General features: G+C 41.8%; 4 protein-coding genes across 9 annotated transcripts; 3 read left to right on the top strand and 1 right to left on the bottom strand.

Moving 5' to 3' along the window:
* Positions 1 to 2,693: 2,693 nt before the first annotated feature.
* LOC115018987 (TLC domain-containing protein 2-like) lies at positions 2,694 to 5,858 on the top strand. The gene is made up of 5 exons (XM_029448289.1): positions 2,694 to 2,872; positions 2,962 to 3,044; positions 3,998 to 4,080; positions 4,788 to 4,993; positions 5,229 to 5,858. The coding sequence occupies exons 1-5, from the start codon at positions 2,694 to 2,696 to the stop codon at positions 5,449 to 5,451; spliced, it is 774 nt and encodes a 257-aa protein (XP_029304149.1). The 3' UTR covers positions 5,452 to 5,858.
* A 416-nt stretch (positions 5,859 to 6,274) lies between these two features.
* LOC115018986 (F-box only protein 40-like) lies at positions 6,275 to 10,865 on the bottom strand. 4 transcript variants are annotated; one of them, XM_029448285.1, is made up of 7 exons: positions 10,800 to 10,865; positions 10,644 to 10,695; positions 8,834 to 9,961; positions 8,306 to 8,592; positions 7,722 to 7,853; positions 7,246 to 7,531; positions 6,275 to 6,721 (listed from the first exon to the last, which is right to left on the bottom strand). In XM_029448285.1, the coding sequence occupies exons 2-7, from the start codon at positions 10,644 to 10,646 to the stop codon at positions 6,503 to 6,505; spliced, it is 2,055 nt and encodes a 684-aa protein (XP_029304145.1). In that variant the 5' UTR covers positions 10,647 to 10,695; positions 10,800 to 10,865; the 3' UTR covers positions 6,275 to 6,502. The 4 variants fall into 4 exon arrangements, with proteins under 4 accessions (XP_029304145.1, XP_029304146.1, XP_029304147.1 ...); XM_029448286.1 differs by having other exon boundaries at positions 10,796 to 10,847; XM_029448287.1 differs by having other exon boundaries at positions 7,246 to 7,323; positions 7,408 to 7,531; positions 10,644 to 10,844.
* A 488-nt stretch (positions 10,866 to 11,353) lies between these two features.
* LOC115019038 (F-box only protein 40-like) lies at positions 11,354 to 16,662 on the top strand. 2 transcript variants are annotated; one of them, XM_029448363.1, is made up of 9 exons: positions 11,354 to 11,422; positions 12,003 to 12,035; positions 12,156 to 12,699; positions 12,801 to 13,240; positions 14,022 to 14,201; positions 14,451 to 14,692; positions 14,820 to 14,951; positions 15,901 to 16,219; positions 16,315 to 16,662. In XM_029448363.1, exons 2-9 carry the CDS (start codon positions 12,033 to 12,035, stop codon positions 16,525 to 16,527), a joined length of 2,073 nt encoding a protein of 690 aa, XP_029304223.1. In that variant the 5' UTR covers positions 11,354 to 11,422; positions 12,003 to 12,032; the 3' UTR covers positions 16,528 to 16,662. The 2 variants fall into 2 exon arrangements, with proteins under 2 accessions (XP_029304223.1, XP_029304222.1); XM_029448362.1 differs by having other exon boundaries at positions 14,451 to 14,698.
* Positions 16,663 to 17,525: 863 nt separating this feature from the next.
* LOC115018470 (coiled-coil domain-containing protein 92-like) lies at positions 17,526 to 20,729 on the top strand. 2 transcript variants are annotated; one of them, XM_029447421.1, is made up of 4 exons: positions 17,526 to 17,837; positions 18,196 to 18,355; positions 18,458 to 18,505; positions 18,798 to 20,729. In XM_029447421.1, exons 2-4 carry the CDS (start codon positions 18,214 to 18,216, stop codon positions 19,517 to 19,519), a joined length of 912 nt encoding a protein of 303 aa, XP_029303281.1. In that variant the 5' UTR covers positions 17,526 to 17,837; positions 18,196 to 18,213; the 3' UTR covers positions 19,520 to 20,729. The 2 variants fall into 2 exon arrangements, with proteins under 2 accessions (XP_029303281.1, XP_029303282.1); XM_029447422.1 differs by having other exon boundaries at positions 17,528 to 17,837; positions 18,196 to 18,343; positions 18,798 to 20,728.
* Positions 20,730 to 21,115: the final 386 nt, after the last annotated feature.

Here is a 21,115-nt window from a genome sequence, read left to right as displayed (position 1 = left end):
CTCATCCCTTGATCCTGGGAGACAAAATGAAAAAGTGGATGTTTCTGGGGGTTTGATGGCCTAAGACGAGCAAAAATCTACCAAAAAGTTACTTTTGGGACTCCGGTGGATGAACAGTTTGGGTGATGTCAGTGGTCATGTTCAGCCACGTTATTGTTCCAGAGAAAGGCGATGGTGGTCCTTTGTGTTTCACAACGGTAGCAAAGAGAAAGGCTGACGAGGCAGCAGCAGCCGACACTGAATGGACAGGCAACAAAGCATAACTTACAAACCCGGAGGCAGCCTACTATCATTCACACATCGTTTCAAGTTTCAAGATTCATCAATGCAAAGCTCAAGGATTTAAATTCATTCACTTATTTAATGCTAAAAACTTGAACGTATTAATGGGCAGTGGTGGAAAAAGTAGCAATACCACAGTGTAGAAATACTCTGTTGCAAAAAAAATCATGCATTCAAATGTATCGTCAAAATATAAAGTATCAAAAAATAAGTTCTCGTTATGCAGAATGGCCTATAACGGATTAATGTATAAATAATTATTGCTGCATTAATGTTTAAGTCACTTGGTAAAGGCGGAGTGTAATTGGAAGGTAATTTGGACTGCTTTAGATACTGCAGGGTAGCTGGGTAATTTCCTCCTGGAGATCAATAAAGTCTTATATGAACATATATAATACATTATTTGTTGATTATATTTGTATTATAATTTGAATCTGAATCTTCAAAGTAATTAAAGTTATCAAATAAATGTAGTGGAATAAAAACTAAAATATCCTCCTCTGAATTGTAGTGGAGTAGAAGTATAATGTAGCAGGAAATGGAAATACTCAAGTAAAGGACAAGTACCTCAAAATTGTACCTAAGTACAGTACTTAAGTAACACTTTATTTCACAGGCCTCACAGTTTATTAACTGATATGTTAATTGTAAATACATAGAAAGGTGTGAGCTACCTGAACTGGATGATAGTGTTTGGTATAATTATAGGGAAAATAGAGAAAAAGGTTTTCCAAAAATGCACACTGATTTATTTTTTCCCTTTTTGATGCCTCTGCGCCGGCGACAGTCAAGGCCGGAGGCATTAGGTTTTCGGGTTGTTCGTTCTTATGAACCCGATATCTCAAGAAAGCCTTGAGCAGATTTCTTCATGTTTAGCAGAAACGTCCACTTGGACCTGAGGATGAACTGATTAGATTAGTAGTTAAAGGTCAAGGTCACTGTGACCTTTACCTCAATAATTCATAAGCTAAATATGACAATTCACACAAATGTCTAATTGGATAAAATTATGATATGATGACATTTTGGACAAATATACATCCAAACTGAAACTTGGTCAGTGAGGTACTGCGAGGTAATTCTAGTTTACATTCATAATATGTGTAGGAAATCCTCCTTCCTGTCCTGTCCCAAGGTGTGGGAATTACCCTCAACCTCTCAGGCCACACCTGAACTAAAAGCTTTGATCAGGCCCTGTCTCCGCTGTTGACTGTGCACAAGATGCATTGAGTAAGTTATGGACATTTGTTGTAGTTATTGCTGTTTCTTTGTTCAATGGTGAATGAGTGCTTTGATTTGAGAGAGTTAAGATTTGAGAATTTAAGATGTATTATTTTTGGCTTTATTGGACACTTCTATAACCTTTTTAGCATATTGTAATTCAGGCGATACCCCGGGGTATGTTGTTGAAAATATAGCCCTTTTCCTGCCGCTCACCTCTCTGTCCTCAGCCACTCCCGTCAGACAAGCACAGGCATGTGCATGTGCTTCATACAGTAGCATGTACCAGTACTAGTCATTCATTTCATACATGATCCCAATTGTGATCTCAACACTGTTTTCTTTACAACTTTGTGTGCCTGTAAAGGCTTGAGATGAGGTAATGATTTGAGACTCGAGATGTAGAGAAAATCTTGCTGTTGTTTAGCCTGCTGCTAACCCCTAAACTGCCAAGGCTGAGCTGCAGACTTACTCAGTCACTTTTACAGTAAACCAGGACAAATGAAATTTCCTTTGAATTATACATTGTATAATCTCAAAATGACAAAGCTTTTTGATTGATATTAACTGGACTGGACTTTTGGTATTTTTAAACCATTTGCCTGAACTATTGCTTGACACATTTAATGTTATTTTAACTATTTATTAACGAGGCATTTTAATGTAATTAAAGTAAATCATTTTATACGTTTCTTGGTGTCATTCTCGCTGTGTTGGTGTGGCCAGGAATCCGAACCTTTTAGATTAATTTGATGTTAGCAGGCTACTCTAGTCCGTTACAAAGACAAACTGTTTAGCAGTTTTAATCTCTGATCCTCATGTTTTAACTGGTGTTCCAATCCAGAAGCTTCTTAAGTAACCCTGCTACCACTTTTTTTTTGTGTTACATTGCTTTGCTTTCCACTTTTTTTCACTTGGCTTTTTACTCCATTTTTACCATAGAACACAGCTGCTTTGAGTTGTAGCAATTGCCATTTAAAATGTGCTTGTTTTATAGTGGGTTAAGCAAATACAGTTTGTGAGTTAAACATTGTTATTTGCCAGGAAGGTCATGGTGCCATGGTGTCATGTCGACCCTTTACCTGCTGTCAGAGATCAGTTTGTCATTTCAAGTGAGTGGAGGAATGTGTGGGGGTAGGGATTGTCTGTGTGTGAAAGAGACTGCAGCAGTTTTCTTTCATTCCTCCGTCATGGATTTAAAGTCAACATGTCTGGTTGTTGGAGGATCTGTCTGTTCATTCAAACTGCTGAACACAATCCTCAGATTCCTGCCGACACCAGAGTTGGCACGCAAGAAATCCTGGCAGTGGAGGAACATCAGCACTTCTTTAGCTCACAGCTCGCTGAGTGGAGCCTGGGCTGTTTTATGGTGCGTAAAGACGGTAATCATGGTTGGTGCTATACATGTTTCGGTTTTTTTTTTACTCCTTACTGCGGTTTCTCTCTCTCGCCATGAAGCTTTTACCTTCAACCTCAGATGTTGGAGGACCTCATCTTCCATCACTCCTTGCTCTCCCACAGTCTTGTAGCTGTGTCGACAGGTGACTACCTCGCATGCTACATAAATATTCACACTTTTGATTTGACGCCCTCCCGCTCTGTCAGGCAAAATCAGCACTTATTCATCTTTAAAGGAGAACAGGAGAATTCAAAATTTGCTTCAAAGCTTTATTGATTTTAGGTGTGAATATTTTATGTTTGCTTTTTTATTTCCTTTTTATACCTATGGCAAGGCTATTTCAGAAATGTATTTATAATTTATCATGCTATTGTCTTTCTATTATCATTTTTATGTCATTATTAATTTAGTTTATTTTCTCTGTACTCAGGTCTCACTTGTAAATAAGATCTCAATTTCAAAGTGACTTCCTAAATAAAGTGTATATAAGGCTACATAGTAATCATTTACAACAATGACTTCAAGGTCATGCAACAATCAAATCTGTTCCTGAATTGAATCAAGTCTAAGTTAATATATCTCGCATGCAAATAAAATGCTCATCATACCAGGTCTGACATTTCTGCAAGGCTTTTGTGGTTTGAATAAGCGTCAACAAAACGGTGAATTCTTTTGACATTTTACCAAGAATGGGTAGAAAAGGGAGTAAATCAGTTGAAAGGCCAGTGGCCCATTGTTGTTCTCATGCTTTCAAAATATGGCTGACATTTACAAGAATGGTGTGATGAATGTGGCTTCCCGGCAGGAGGGTCGTTAAGTACGGCACAGATGGGGAAACTAGGCATGATTTCCAATGTTTTATACTCTTTTAATTCTATTTTTTCTAATGGTACTTCACACTCATTTACATCAACACTGTGATTAGTGTACTGTAAATGCTTTTACTCTGTCTAATCTTGTACTAATTGTTTTGTTTTTGCTGTGAAGCACTTTGGGCTGCAATTATTGTATGAAAGGTGCTATACAAATAAAGCTTATTATTTTATAATGTTTTGTATGTTAATGTGTATTTTGTTGCAACTCATGTACTTCTAGGTTATTTTATCTATGACTGCTTGGACGTGGCCTTGAACCAGCCATGTAAACAGTCCTGCGAGGTGCTCCTCCACCACGCTGCGGTAATAATCTTTACGCCTCGTGTGTGTGTGTTACGGTGGCCGAGAGAGCTCCACACACTGCAAATACTACTTGTTTTCTTTTCTTAAAATGAAGTGTGCTGAGCTCTAAAGGGGCATCATACATGTGCATGCTTAAAACAGTAAAATTAATACTTTAACATGTAATTTCCCATTATGGTATTACTAGTTTTAGTTTGGAAGATATACTTGGTACTTTATCCAAGTATTTGTGAGGTGTTCTTCTCAATTTGTCCAGCCCTTACAGCTGTGTGTTGTGACAAGGTCGGTAAATGGAATCGCACAGAATCGCAGATCTTTAATTTATTAGGACAATGCCTCAAATGAAGAGTTTGAGCTGCTTTCAACAATTTAAACTGCAGAAGACTTCCTGTTGAATTAAATAGATACAAAATGAAGTAAGTTATACAGGAGGACATTAAACACCAGCCACATTGACTTGGCAACCTGAAACTTTTCCTTCTAAATACTTATTACGATGTATTTATATTAATATATAAATGATTTCATACTCTTAGAAAGTGGTAGGTTATTTTTTTTAATACATTATTGATCCTAGACCGTCCTTTGCAGAACTATTGGTCATTCAAAGTGACCTTTAGAAACTTTTCACGATTTTTAAAAAAACATTTTGCTGCATGTTTCTGCTTGTGTGTGTTAACCTCTGATTGTTTAAACTCTTCTCTCAGGTGCTCTCCTGCTTCAGTTTGGCTTTAACGTCCCGCCTCTATGTGGGCTACTGTGTGATATCTTTGCTGGTTGAGATCAACTCCGTTTTCCTTCATATCAGACAGCTCCTCCTCCACTCGGGACGGAGGAACAGGCAAGGGACGCACATTAAGGCCCCTCGCCCCTCTGTGACCTACAGCGTGATCAGCTGGGTCAACCTGGGAACGTAGGTGGCGCTGTGACTGGACGTTTAACAAATGGGAAAATCAAACTTCTTCTTGTACATATGAGAAAAAGTTCATATGTGAGCGTGTGAAAGTTCCTACATTTCAAATCGAAACCTTTGCATTTGTGTATTTTCACATGAGAAACATCTGCTCACACATGAGAACACACACATTTACTTATGCCGTTTTTTAAAAGCATGTGCTCAAAAAAGGTTTCTCACTGTCTCTCTGCAGGTTATTAGTGTTTCGTGTCTGCACGCTGGTTTGGATGAGCCGCTGGCTGGCTGCTCACAGTGAACGTATACCTCGCTACGTCCTGATGATCGGAACAACGGGCCTGAGCCTCATCTCCATCACGAACATAGTGCTGTTGCACAGACTGCTCATGGCAGACTTCCTCTCCAGTAGACACAACACCAGCAAGGACCATGAGAGGAAGCCAGTTTCTCCTGAGTAAAGAATGACTCAGTTGGTCCAGTTGTCTTCCTCAGGATGTGGTTGATCACAAACGTTATGTGTTTGGATGTAACTTGTAATGTTTGTCATTATAGTGGAAAGTAGAGATTAAGCACAAGTTAGCAGATGTATTTTGGGGAGTTAGACATACACATTGCACAGGGGGACAGGAGGAACCACCGAGTGTATACTCAGCAGGGGACAGGAGAAACCACCAAGTGTATACTCAGCAGGGGACAGGAGGTGAACAAAGAACAGTCCTCAGTCGATTGATCAGCACATCTGTGTTTACTGTAAACCATCATCTTGTGTGAACAAAGGAAGACTGACCTGGAAGCTCTTCATGACTTCCTGTCCTTTGAATTAGGTATAAATACTGAGGCTTGGAGAGTTGCTCCTCTGAGCAACACATGGCAGCCTTACAATCTGTGTGTGTGTGAGTTTGTTCATCCTTTGTATGTATAAACTCAGCTCCTTCTTGCAAGAATATAGATTAAACCCTTTTATTTGATTTGGATCCTGACTTCGTGGTGTTATTAGGAATATTTTTCCAACATGTTGAATGTGAATAAATGAAATAATTAGATTTGGTGACACAATGGCATTTCCTTTTTGTTTACACTCTGGATATTTACGTCATGTTAAAAATACATTTAATTAACTTCTGATTTCATATATTTCAGCATTTGTATTTACAATTCTAATGTTAGATATTCATGAGGGCTGTTTTTTTCAAGTTCAAGTTAATCACTTCACTGTTTCATGAAACGATACGACACTGTTCCATACAACCGCTCAAGTATTTATTCATGTATCATTCCAAGTTATATTCGTGACTGCATTTCAAATGTATAGCTCCTCCTGACTTGTTCAGTAATTAGATAACTCAGGTTTCACTCAATTCTTTATTATTAATGGCTTTTTTCTTGTTTTTAATGACAGTGGACCGCAGTAATGGGAAGTATGGGGGAAAGAGAGAAAAAAGCAGGCAACATGAAACAAGCTGCCTGTTTTCTAATTATTATAAAACAAATGTAATCATTGTGTAATCACTACATCGTGATCCTCTGATGGAACATGGTAACCAGAGCGGGACCATTGCAGCTTGTCTTGGTTTGGACTTCTTCTTCTCTGATACGCGGCAGGTGAATCTTCTCTGTCCTGGACTCTCTCTCATAGCAGGGACACACCTTTAGATGCTCGGACAGGGACGGCACGTTTTGGAAGCACCAAGCGTCCACAGGAGAGAACAAAGTGCTGAACTGCCAAACCTGAAGAGAGAGAACTGAATATTCAGTCGTGGAGACGGGGACACATTGTCACTTGTCAAAACCATGTTTTATATTATCAGCTTGATTCGCTAAAAGCTCTTTGTCCTGTGACTGCCCAACAGCCAAACTCAAGATGAGAGAGAGAAGTTGATCACAATGTTAAATGTTATCCATATTTATTCATGTTTGCTCACAGCAACTCAGCAGGGAGTGACCTTTTTTGGTCATTTAATCTATATTTGTATTTACAGTCAATATTCTCCTAAAAAATATGCTTGAATTGAAATAAATCTAATATTTAATGTAAGATAAGGCAGAAAAGGAGAGTGCTCTTTTTAATGAAGATGCACATTCAATATTTTGCTGTCATTTTATTTATATTTTCACCTTAATTTTGACCTTCTCATATAATAAATAACGTTCTATGTAATGTACATGACATACTTTAAACTGCCCAGATGTTGCTGATGAAAGCTCGTATATAGACACACCGTACAACCCCTGTGATCCTGACATTATCGTACCATCTGCTTCACCCTCCACTTGGCTCCTCCGTGTGAGTAAGTCTTCTTCTCCCAGTGGAGGGTGACCATCCCTCTCTCCTGCAGCAGAGAGGAGCACAACTGCCTCATCAGCTGGGACACCAGAGCCAGCTGGGACAGGGATAGACTGTCCAGGAAACTGACCATGTGGCACAGCACCTCATAGGGCAGCAAGCTCAGAGAGTCCTCTGAGGTCCCGGACGGCTGGGAGGCGTCACCCAGAAAGACAGGGATGTTCGGATGAAGGTTGAAGCAGCCCAGATCATGGCTGAAAGCAAAGTTGAAACTGTGGTCTTTAAATGTGCATTGAATTTGTACCGCCCTGTGTGACTATAACTTGTCTGCAGTGGATTAAATAGGCTTGTTGAACCATAACATGGAATCAATGATGAGACTAGAGAAAAAAAGAAAAGGAAAGAAAGGTGCCACACAATAATAAAGATGACGTTTTATCTCACTTGTAGGAGACGGTGGCTTCGTGTGTGGAGGGCTGTAACCTCCTCTGGCTGTAGGTGCATCCCAGGTACGCCAGCGGGCATCTCTGCTCAAACCATCCATTCACACCCATCTGGATGTCACTGTGGACGTTCCTGCATGTGACAGTATTTTGATTATTAGAAAAATAACATGAAAGATTAAAACCAGAGGATACTAAGTGACCTGAAGTTTTAAGTTCATCACCCAACCTTAGTTTACCGGTACTTGCTTAGTTGCTCAATTTCTGTATGCCTATATGATCATGATTATGTTATTTGATCCCATAGACACTCAACAATTGAGCCAAAATAGCCCAATAGTGTCTGTCCTAAGGCATTAATTAGATTCTGACTTTGGGAAAGTAAGACAACTATTGCATCTCTGAGCATCTCTCTTTTACCAAATGTCGCACATCTTTTAATAACCTCTGGATTAAAGTAGTAAGGATGGTAATATAAGTCACTAATACCTTAATAAAGTAATGTCCTCCTACTTATATATTTATATATACAGAGGACTATTAAAAATATGGATTCCAAAGGATATGTTGATATAAGAAACCCACTTATAATGTTTGCCGTATTCTCTGCGCTGGAAGGTGTGTCCGCAGAGGAAGGTGAAGGCGGAGCTGGCCTTGTGGTGCCGGCTGGTGACACTCTCCACCTGCAGCTGAAGGTGCAGCTCCAGCGGTTTTGCAGCAGTCAGATCGGCCAGCGAGGTTTCTCTCAGGAAAGGAGCAGACAGGAAGTTGTAGGTCTGTGTACCTTCGTCTTGTAGCAGACCGTCTGTGCACACGCTCTCTGCAATGAGGTGACCCCTTTGCTCCTTCTCCAGGGAGCACAGCAGAGAGGCCTGAGGAGCAAATCAAACACATGATGTTGCACATGGTAAAATACTCCTGAACAATGGAACAAAAAAGGATCCTAACCAGGAGAAGCTGACTGCAATGACAAACTCCTAGGATCCCACGCTGCCTCGCAGCTCAACCAAACCACGTCTGTTTTAAATAGTTTTGATTGAGAGACCCCTAGTGGCAGAACATTTTATGTTGTGCATTTAAAGGATTATAAAAAGGATGAATTTGTCTCATCACCTGAACTTCCTCCCACACTGGCATGTCCTCTAGCGCCACCCCCAGGTCGCTGGTATCCACAGCTCGTCTCTCCCTCTTGTAAAAATTAGGGTTACGGATGCGGACATTCCTGGCAGAGAAGCTGGTTGGAGTTTTAAAGGTACGCACTGTGATAATCTTCATCGGCTCCACATGTCCGTAAACAAATTCCTTCTTCGGTTTTCCAGCGAGACAAGAGGAGGATGTGGAGATGTTTGATGCTGTCGCACCCACACAGGTATCTGCTGCATCTTCCTCTGTCTGAGTGCTCAGGCCTATTTCTCTCCCTTTAGAACGTCTCTGGTCTCTGCCTGCCACAGCTGCCCCAACAGCTTCCCTACAGCCACCCATCTCCATAGTGAACATGCTCTCCCAGGCGTTGTAGTTTTCTAAGAGATCTTCATTCACTCCTGTGCCCCTAGCAATAGCCTCTCTCTCCTCCTGGGTTAGCTCAACCTCAACCTCATCTTCATTCTCATCTTCGTTGTCATCATTGTTACACATTTCAAACATGTTAAGAGACTCCCAGGATTGAAGACTGGCCTCCTTTGCAGCCTTTTCTGCTGCCTCCTTCTTCTGCTTCCGCTTCTCCTTCCTCCTCTCCTCCTCCCTCCTATCTTCCTCTTTGTCCTCCTCCACAGTCTGGATTAGCTCTGGGAACAGCTTCTTCATCTTCATGGAGTGAAACAGAAGGTCCTGGTCTTTCAGGGCCATGGCCAGGTCCAGACATCCTCCCTTCTCTCTTTCCCTGATTAGGTTTTCATGCAGCTCTGTGTTCGGATACGAATGGGCATCGTTGGCCGGCCAGCGGTTCCACTCCATGGAGCAAAACACCACACTGGCCGGACACACCTGGAGGTGAGCTGCCTGCGAGGAGCGGGGCATGTGGAGCGGGCAGCCGTACTCAACGTTGAGGCAGGGCACCCTCACGTTGGGGCAAAGCAGCAGGTGATCCTCCTCTTTGCACAGGTGGAAGAGAGCTCCACAGACCAGTCGGCAGGGGATGACCGCACAGCACACAGAGGCCTCCACCCGAGCCCTGCAGCGCCGGCTGTAGCAGGAATCACAGTGGACATGCTGTCGCACCTTGGGGGCTCGGGTACGCTGACTCTGATAAGGTTTAGAGAGAACGAAAGGAAAGTGAAGGTACAGATTGATTATCAGAATCAAGTAAAATCAATAAATCAGCATTTTTCTCTGTGCATCATGAGGATTTGCCGGTTGCGTTTTGTAAACAACATTAAATATTGCTGTTTGCGTATTTCTTTTTAGTGCTGTTCGCCATTTTAGTAGCTTTTTGGATTTAAGTTTTTATGGACCCTAGAAGCGTCCCGAACACAGACAAATGAAAAGAGAAAAGAAAATCATAGGTCAAGGTCATAAGTGATGATTGAGAGACTATTTGTGTATCATTGTTCTTTTAACCTCTATTTACTCCACTGACCCCCACAGGTGTGTTGGGGGTCAAATTTAGCCAAACATTGATCAAACCAATATAACTTTATTTAAAATTCTGGAGGATATCCTTAAAACAAATATATTAGTTTGGGAATGATGGAATGGTTCAGCCTTAAATAAACATGGAGCTGTGGGTTTGAATATTTCCCTGTGCCTAAACATCAAATAGTTTCAATGAAGAGCCGAAACAGAATATACCGTAGTTTCAAACTGTGTAAAAAAATTAGGTAAATTATTTGAACCACCTTAAAGCTAAAGCTAAAAGCTTAAGGGGAAAAAAAATAAAAAATAAAAAATAAATATTAGATCTTAGAGTTTCAAAATAAAACCATACCATGCTTCAGAGCCTCTGGCACCAGTTTAGTATCTGAAGCTGTAGGTCAGTCCTGCAAACAAAGAGGAAACTATGAGTCTTGCATGTGAACAAACAATGGCAGGATACCAGCAAAGTCCTGTGGCATTAGGGTCAACGAGAACAGTGAGTACCGACTTCGGCCTACGGCTGTAGGAGAATGGAAAAGAGGGAAACGGACTCCGTCTTGTGCTTTAAAGTCCAAGTGTCTCTGTGAGTGTGTGTGTCTGTGCTATGCGTGTGTGTGTGTTATAAATAGAGCCAAGCACTGACTGAGAAATGTTACACAGGTGGTCAGAAACATGGTTTGGGTTACCAACCCCCTCAGAGACTTACACCAGGAAATCTCTCTCACCTTCTTCTCTCTGATCCATATTGTGGTGCTGGCTACAATTGATTTCTACCTGCAGAGAGCAAAATGTCTTATTTGATATCCAAACAGTGACCTCTAGTGGAGACTTAATCCAAACATTGTCAGTGTGTGTTTTATTGTAGTCATTCCAACAGACTTAACTATTTATTCTGTACTAAAAACAGGTGCACATTCATTTGGCCCCAGAATGAAGAGATGAAAAGTATTTAATAAAGTTTGGCAGCTGTGGCTTGAATCCATTGCAGAAACTGAAGGGGGGGAGTTATTTCTCCTGCTGAACCTGCTCGGGACTGCTTTGCTAATTTTAACCTCCCAGTTCAAAGAGCACATGGATCGAAAGCAACGTTATAAAACGAGGAAGAAGCAGCAGGTCTGCGGTGGCACCTTGGTAAGACGTTTGACTAGATAAGCTTTGATCCCATTGTGAATGTGTTGAAATACTTTGGTAATGTTTATATTTTTAAAGTTATATATAGTTAAAGGTTTCAGTAGCTTCTAGTGTTCTTCAGATGTACTCTTACAGTAGACAGAGGACACATACCCAAACAATGTTTCTATATAGGCCCGTGGTTTACAATTTATTTTGAATATCAGTATCTCAATATCAAGAACATGGAATAAGAAAGTTTTAATACAGCAAAGTTTAGTGGATGAAGAACAAAAGCTGTTCATCAGTGAAAAATGTCTCTTTTTGTGCTACTGATTTGTTGTGTAGCATACAGGCATTGGTTCCCAACCTGAAGGGTCACAGTATATATCTGAGGGGTCATGAGATAACAAGATACAAAATTGATGCTTCCCAAAAATCTTGACAATTGGATCATTTCACCATGTCAGGACTAAAAAACCTTCAAATATCTCAGGGAGGACCACAGCCAGGAAGGTTAAACATGTGATTCACTCTTTAGGGATGATGTTACAGATGAAAGTATGAATCTGTGTGTACATTGTCTGTATTTTTCTTGCAGGATTACAAAACCGGATTCAAAATCATATAGATGGTGAGTCACAGACTTTCCAGATATATTCCTTGATGCACAATGTTCAAAAATATGCAGCATTTGTAAATCTTCATCTTCCATCCTAGTTGGCTCTTCTCTTTTTCTTTCTCATCCAAACAGAGTCAGCGTTCTCGAGCCTCCAAGGTGCGACAGCATGTCCACTGTGATTCCTGCTACAGCCGGCGCTGCAGGGCTCGGGTGGAGGTCTCTGTGTGCTGTGCGGTCATCCCTTGCCGCCTCCTCTGTGGAACTCTCTTCCACCTGTGCAAAGAGGAGGATCACCTGCTGCTCTGCCCCAACGTGAGGGTGCCCTGCCTCAACACTGAGTACGGCTGCCCGCTCCACATGCCCCGCTCCTCGCAGGCAGCTCACCTCCAGGTGTGTTCGGCCAGCCTGGTATGTTGCTCCATGGAGTGGCAGCGGTGGCCGACTGATGACACGAACCCACACAGCAACATTGCCCTGCAGGAAAACGTGCTGAAGGAAAATGAAGGTCAGGACGAGCCTCTGGATCTTGCCATGGCCCTGGTGGATCAGGCAGACCTTTATGACCGCCTGAAAATGAAGCCTCTCTATCCAGAGCTGATGGTAGAAGAGGAGAAGGAAAAGGAGAAGGCAATGGGAGGGTTTGTCAACGGGGTCACAGACAAAGATGTCAATGAAGGTATCATTATTTTAAAAACAAAATAGTACAATTTCATGTTGTAATTTCTGGTCTTTTCTTTCCTCATTTGTTGTCTTTACATTTTTTTGTCGGTCTCCAAGCATCTGTTTCCGCAGAAAGCGCCATGTGTGAGAACAATGTTGTTGAAGAGACTGTACAGAACAGTGTGGGGCAAGACTCAGGCAAAGAGAAATACAACCTGTGTGACATGATGTTCAGCATGGAGAGAGGCGGCTGTGCTGTTGCTCAGGCAAACCAAGACAATCCCAAACCAAACCCAAAGCCTGGTGAGAAGGACAAAGACACAGAGAAAAATGATGCGGCTGAAAATACAGGTGTTACAGGTCATGCTCCGTGGCAGGAGGGGGTGCTGGAGCGTCTGAGTCATGAGCTCTCCCCGCAGGAGTACAACATGTATGTGGTGCATCATGGACGCATGCTGCTGACCTTTGGACAAATCAAGGCCTGTACGCCCAGGGAGGACGATTTTGTGTACGGCAGCCTGGAGCCTATCCCAGTCCAGACCCTGCACTCTTTCAAGGTGATGATTTCAAGCTGAGGGTTCATTTGAAAAAAACAATATCTTCGTTTTTATTCATTTTCCTAAATCATGTTGGGTTTTTTTTGCTATCCAGGGGTTGTTTTGATAAAAAGGTATCTACATTTTTACACTTTACTAAATCGTTTTTATTTATTTATTGTGCACTCAAGGGAATATCAATCAAACTATTGTTGGTTCATTCATTTTAAGAAAGGCTTTTATCTGTTTTATGCATTTGAATTGTTTTATCAGCCTAATATGTATCAACTGGAGTAATGACCTCGTTTTTTTCGAGCATACTCTCCTTAAATCTCACAGTGGCTCTAGCAGTAACATACCTCCCAATGTTTCAACAAGGGGTGTAACGTTACACAAAATACGCAGTTTGGCTTTGCCCGTCCTCGGCAGGTAAAACTATGTTGACAGTAATTGTTTGCGTCGCAAGGCGTACCGAAGGGAGGATGTTGCATACCAAACCGAACGTCTTGTACCACACGGGACGTACAGGCTACACGTACTGTTACACCCCTAGTTTAGACCCCTTTCTGCCCAAATGAAATGTTGAGTAGGCGACTTGTTCAACAACAGGAAGTTAACAATCTAAAATGTAGGACTGAAATACAAACTACATCAGCTAGGAAGCGCATTAAAGCCCAACACAGTTGTCAAATAAGCATAAATAAAAACATACTGCAGTCAACCTGAACTAATACTACTTTACCAAAGATGAGTTTGTTGTACTCTTTTGGCTTATAATGTAATATTTATTTCATCCTATAAGATCCCTGACAGCTATCACTACAGCGGGCGGCGGATTCATTACTACGACACGTCTCGGCCTCCGAGCGAGCCTCGCAGTGTGGACACGTCGGATCTCAAATTCAACGAAGAAGACCGGTTCAGTGATGAAGCGGCAGCCACCCTGCTGGGCTACGCTGAGATGGAAGTCAGGGGTCACAAGGTCAGTCATATATATATATATATATATATATAATTTTTTTATACTTTATTGAAGGAGTGCAGGAGTTCCTATAATGTATACATATTTTATAACAAAATAATAGTAAAGTAGAGAAGAGAAAGATTAAACAATTAAGAAATTAAAAAATCTTTGTGAGGCACATGAGGCACAATGGCCTCATGCAACAACAGTGGTATGGTCCTTTGACTAGACTTAATCGGGTATTGTGGTCTAATGGTTTCCATGCAGATCAGTGAGTCAAATGCCTCTGAAGGGCTTTATGTCGACGTGGGAACACAGACGCACTCGTTCCGCAGGGCTCCGTTTAAAGCGAATACGACCCTGGCGGAGGTGATGGCAGACAGACCGCTGAAGCTTCATCTCGACCTGCAGTCAGAAAGAGTGAACAGCAGAAACACCAGAGACAGCTGTGCCTTCACCTTCCTCTGCGGTCACACCTTCCACCGCAGAGAGTTCGCCACACATTTCAGGTGTCTGTGAATATTACTGACGTGGGTGTGTTTGACTGAGTTTGTGGTTTGACCCCCGCTGACCTCCAATCTGTTGCGTTCATGTCACATTAAAGTAATAAATGTTCATTTGCTATCTCCCTTCCAGGAACGTCCACAGTGACATCCAGACGAGCCTGAGTGGATGGTTCGAGCAGAGATGCCCCCTATCATATCTGGGATGCACCTACAGCCAGAGGAGGTTTCAGCCCTCCACACATAAAGCCACCGTCTCCTACAAGTGAGCACATTTCACATTCCTCAGTCCAGATTCCAATATTTGGGTCTACCATTTGTACCTTAAGGGTTAGGGTTAGGGTTAGGGTTAGGGTTAGGGTCAGGGTTAGGTTATCTTAATATTTTTAAAACAATTTAAAAGGGGCCATAATTTATATTTTTATGACAACATTGTAGAAAATGAAAATGTAAAAACAATGTGACAATGTGAAAGTGGTCGCTCGTAGTGGTGAATTTACAGATAATTATCACCTGAACCTGCAGCTCTCCTCGGCTTTACAGACATTAAGGCGAGTGACCATCACCTGCCGAAGCGACATTCTCGCTGAATGTGTGGGGTCAACCATACGCTTCTTTGCTATTGGTTAAGTCTGTGCCTTCGTCGATCAAATTCCACCAAAGTAAAACAAAAAAGCAAATGTTTTATTCGCCCCTTCGCTCGGAAAGAATGGAAATTAACGTGAGGCAAATATTCGGCAATATTAATTTTGTGCGTGTGCGACAGTGTTGAACGAGTTTCAGCTCACTGTTTAGCTGTAAGGCCAGCAACTTTACTGTTTTGGTTCACCCTCACTGCTCTCATGGCGTTCACTGCCTGCTCAGCACCAAAGTTAGAGACAAGCTGCTGAGCAGAGTGAAGCATTTAGCAGATATTTCCCTCAGGTGTTGGTAGATACCAAAAAACAAAGCTACAAGAGAAAACTTTGGACAACATTCACCAGCTTGCCCCAAACATGAATCCAAAATAATAATAATGTTGCACCTGACCGCCGGATGTGTAAAGGGTTGAATCCAACCCGCAGCCCTTTGTTGCAAGTCATCCCCTCTTTCTCCTCTTTTCCTGTCTGTCTGCAGCTGTCCTATCAAATAAAGGCAAACACACTTCACAACACAGTATAGTAACACAATAATTATTGAATAAAACCATAACTAGTATATGTTCTTCCCTACAGTCAGCAGCTGAGGAGTTTCAACTTGCGTCCAACACTAGCCTCAGTAGGTGACGCCTCCCAGCCGTCCAGGAGCTCAGAGGACTCCTCCACTGCTCAGAGGAGGAGAGGAGGAGGTGGGGACTCTCTGAGCTTGCTGCCCTATGAGGTGCTGTGCCACATGATCAGTTTCCTGGACAGTCTGTCCCTGTCCCAGCTGGCTCTGGTGTCCCAGCTGATGAGGCAGGTGTGCTCCTCTCTGCTACAGGAGAGAGGGATGGTCACCCTCCGCTGGGAGAAGAAGACATACTCACACGGAGGAGCCAAGTGGAGGGCCAAACCTGTGAGATATACATATTAAATCATCCAATCATCATCATTTTAGTGTTTTATAATAACACATTCCATACTAACTGTGATCCCTCTGTTTCTCTCCAGGTATGGGAGTTCAGTCCTCTCTTCTCCTCTGTGGATTCGTGGCATATGGCAGACATCCCTCCAATATCTGCACATCTAAAAGTCTGTCCTTACTACAAGACCTCTCCGCACAGTGAGCCTGTTCCCCTGCCCAGCATGAGTGACGATCAGGAGTGCAGCCAGGAGAGACTGAGCCTCGTCAACAATTTCAAAGGAAGCAATTGGAAACAATGAAAAAAAAACCTTTTAAATTATACCTGCGGTGTCAGAATGTATTTGTGTATTATTGAAATTGGTGGCAGATTATAATGCACAATCATAGGGATGATGTCTTATAACCAGAATTTCACTGAGCACACAGAGGAAATAAAATCAACCTGAACTTGTGCAGTTGTTCTTCTTTTGTATTGTCTACCTAATATACAATAGTATGGAATTAATAGTTTATGTATCTTTAATTTATTCACTGCAACATGTTTTTATATGAAGAAATGTTAATTAAGATAAACGTATTAATCTGATTATATTTCTACTCCAAAATATATTTGACAGCTAAAGTTTCAAGTTACATACAAAACATATAATCACTTAATAATATAAAGCACATCATTATTGATTAAAATACAAAACAGTATAATAAGTAACTAAAACTGGCTATAACCTTAAGATGCTGCTCGTACTTAATATATAATGTATAACGTATAATAATGTTAACACTGCAAGGGGCCACAATTCAAAATTAGTACTTTTTTTGTGATTAACTTTTTATTAAATTTGTCACATGAAAATTGTTGAAATTAAAAATAAATAATATGTATATATTATTACTATTTTTAGTAATTCTTTTATATATTTTTTTATTTTATTTTTTATTTTAATATGTATATATATATACATATACACACATAAACAGATATCTACATAAATAAAGAAAATGGATATAAATCCAATAACTTCAACAGCATATTTGGACATATGTGTCACTACTTTTACAAAAGAAAAGCATCATAATTCTTCTAATAAATAAATAGCGTCATATGATACATAAGTTTTTCAAAAGATTGATAGAAAAAAATCTAAATACACATTGTTAATCAGAGGTGGGATGACACCTTTGTTCTTTATCATCTTAAGGAATAAAAAACGAAATCTTATTTGCAACAGCTGGTAGCGTCACTTCCACGGAGCTCCTCCTCCTCCTCCTCCTCCTCCTGCTGCTGCTTCGTGGCACTGATCACTCCTCATACAGGGCTGCATTGTTGTGAATACAGCAGCAGCACCGCACTGCACTTTCAGAAGGTTATGAGGAGGTTATTTCGACTCAGACTGCAGCAGGATTTATTCCACTGTAAGAAAAACGTCGGCCTGCTGCAACAGTGAAACAGTTCACTTGAGCGCACAGAGAGAAAGTCCCGTTCTGCACGCGGATCGATTTGCACGGGTCTTTTGTTTTCTCCATCTCTGCTGCAGCAAGGACGGAGATAGCAGGGCGATACGAGGATCCATGAGAGACGCTTTGAAAAGGATACCGCTTCAGTATCACGGTAGGCCACGGTCAGAGTGATGGATGCACAGTTACAGGTAGACACTGAGCACTAGTGAGCAACGGTGCAGAAAGCAGAACGCATGAGATTGAATATGAGAGTGTATGGTATTTTGCAAATTAGCTTATACGATACTTACCTAATAAAGCTCTTAAATGTTGCAGAAAAACTCAGTAAGATATAATATTGAGCAGACAAACAGATGGTTTATCACTCTAGCTTCATAAATGAAAGTGTTTTTATGTGTTTGCCTATGGAATAGACACTGTAATATCCAAGCTCTGCTCTATATCAGAGCATAATTTGGGGCACTGAAGCTGTACTGGGAAATCCCTCAGCTACCTGCATCTGTGTGCAGGTTGTGTGGGGTGCAGCCATGGATGCCGGGGAGCTGGAGCAGCAGGTGGCCAGTGTGGAGAGAGGCATAGCCTTCCTGAAGCAGGAGCACCTGACCATGCTGGCAGGTCTGCAGCTGGAGATCACACACCTGAAGAGGCGCTGTCATGGTCAGTGTACAGGTGACCTACTGCTCTTTATTTGTCACTTAACCTCTGTCTGTCACCCTGTCTTATCTTTTTTCTATCTGTCTTCTGTTGTGCTTTTGCTCCACTTGGCTACAGAGCTAAGCTGTGAGCTGGACTCCAGGTTTCCCAACAGAAGCACAGAAGGTAAGACATTACAACAACTCCGGCTGACAAGAGGGGGAAATGATATGAGGGAGTTATGGGTGGTGATGGCCTAGTGGTCCACTGGTACGGCTTCCAAATACAACACGAGACGGCACACTGAACAGGAAAATGTATGAAATGTAATTAGAGAAATATTGATCAAGCAGATGAAATGAAAGAGATATAAAGGATAGAAAACAGACCAAATGAGGATATCCTAATGGAAACAATAATATACAGTATTTTCTGCATCTTTTTATACTTCAGTCCATACTGTGTTTATGTTTCTCAGAGGAGGAAGCAGAGCTGGCAGCACGCTGTGAGGCTGCAGAGCGTCTCCTGGAGAACCAGCAGTGCATGATGGTTGCTGCGCGTGGGGAGCTGCGGGCAGGCCGGGCACGGGCATCAGCACTGGGAAGGAGCCTCAGGGAAGAAGAGCGGCATTTCCTGGAGGAACTGAAACGTCGCAGCCACAAGATCACGCTGCTGAGTCGTGAGCTGCAACGCCAAAATGTCACCACGACGACCCTCTGCCACGAGCTCCACACGGCACGCTTAAAACTGTTCCAGCAAAGGCAGAGCACAGAGTCTGGTGCAGAGGGAGAGGAGGACCCCAGAGGGAAGGAGGAAGAAGATGATGATGATGATGAGGATGATAATGAAGGTGAGGAGGATGAAGATTATGAAGGGGAGGGCTCGGACTGGCTTCTGTCTCCACCTCCTCCAGCCTCTCCCAGCCAACCAGAAGAGAGTCACAAGAGGCGTGTCACCGTGAGGGAAGAGCGGGTCAGAGCTTGCGTCCCGCAGGAGAGAGTGACGTCACCGCAGAGGCCACACTCAATGCCCGACCCCGCCGTCTTCTTGGTACCGCTAAGATATCGCCTCCTTCGCTTGAACCAACCAATCAGAACGCAGGATGGCGAGGGGATGGAGGATGAGTGGGAGGATATAGAGGACAGCAGGGTGCACAGGAGGGTGGACATGGGAGCAGGAGAGGGAGAAACTGCTCTGTGATGAAGATAAAAAAGACAAAGTTGTCTTCCAGCAGGACTCTGATGCGGTTATTCTAGAAAAAGCTAAAGACGAGAGAGATTTAACCTTGTGATTGTCTGTAGATTTCAGGAAGTGAGTTAGATATTTAGAAGTTAGTTGCACAAGAGCGTGTGATCGAACCTACACATTAACTAGCGTATTAAGCTAATTCGTCACATTGATGGTACAACGTGTACTTTGAAAATGTGAAGAAATTAGTGGGTCAGAAAAAATGTAGTAGCGGTACTGTTTCATATGGATGCCTTTTCGTTTTAACACTGTTGATCTCGGCTTTTGCTTGTAATTAGTAGTCTTGCCTCAAAGTCTGTGAACACTTCTACCGTACTGTTCAACGTGGCAACCTGCTTTTTCACTGCACTAGCCGCATTCCAGGTTTGTAAAGTCACTTTAGAAGGCTTTGGGACATTTTGTATGATTTGCACTTTATTAAATTCATGCAATGTGCCTAGTAATGGCAGAGAAGTATTTCTGGTGTCTTGTTGTCTGTCAATGTTTCAGAAGTTTTTAGTAGTTTCTTTCCGCAGAAGATATTTTGGCTTATCATAGCAGTTAAAGCACTAATAGCGTTAACGGTGGCTCTGTCCAAGTGTCCCAGTGTGACAGTGAACAAGCATGCACAATACCAGGACTCTGAAACTGAAACAGATAAAGGAAAGTCCTCATTTAATTTGTAATTTGCACCTGTGTTTTTCCTACAATGACAAAACAAAATGGCCTCTGAGGCTGTGCTCTCAATTATTTTTACTTCTTGTGTCAATTGTATTTTTATTTTATTTTACAGTTATTGCTCACATTGTACAAGAGTTGAAACGTCATTATTCAAACAAACACACCAGACATACTCTGTTTCCAGCTTCTTCAATGTGAGGATTTGCCTCTGTTTTTTTGAGGGGGGGGGGGATTTGGACTGTTGGTCAAACAAAGCAAGACATTTTAAAATGTCACTTTTGACTTTTGACTAAGTTTTATAGACCATACAATTTAATCTAGTAATAAAGAGAATAATCTGCCCTCAATTGTAGATAATACAAACATTCACCTGTATTAAATACTACCCACTTCTGTATCTGGATCAATGTGCTGTGCTGCTTGTAAACATTTATGTCCAGTCCTACACTGGGTGGCAGTGCAACCAAACCTTGACTGGGATTAAAATATGGCCAGGTCTGTGTGCATTGCTGAAGGTGCCAAAGAAGGAAATAAATGAGACTCTTGAGGAAGTGTGCAGAAAGATTGTGATGATTCACAGGCTGACTGTCCTTCATCTGCAATCTGCATCTTTTCTACGATACAGATGTATTGTATATGAATGTTGCAGACGTGTGTGGCGGTGAATGCACACACACACAAAGCCAAAGAAAGCTGTAATTACTAGCCACAACAGCAAGGGGCTGGTAATTACCTACTGTAGCGAGAACAACTACAGAATAGGTTTTGAGTACTTTAACAGGTTTTTATATGTTTGGGGACATATCTTATATGCCATAGCAACACAACTATGCAAGATACAGTAGCAAAACCTTACAGATGTGTAGTTGAGATCAAAAAGAAGGCTGG

This window comes from Cottoperca gobio, chromosome 14 (genome assembly GCF_900634415.1).
Source record: "Cottoperca gobio chromosome 14, fCotGob3.1, whole genome shotgun sequence".
NCBI lineage: Eukaryota > Metazoa > Chordata > Actinopteri > Perciformes > Bovichtidae > Cottoperca > Cottoperca gobio.
Note: the sequence above shows the minus strand (reverse complement) of the source record. Positions and strands in the feature narration are given on the sequence as shown.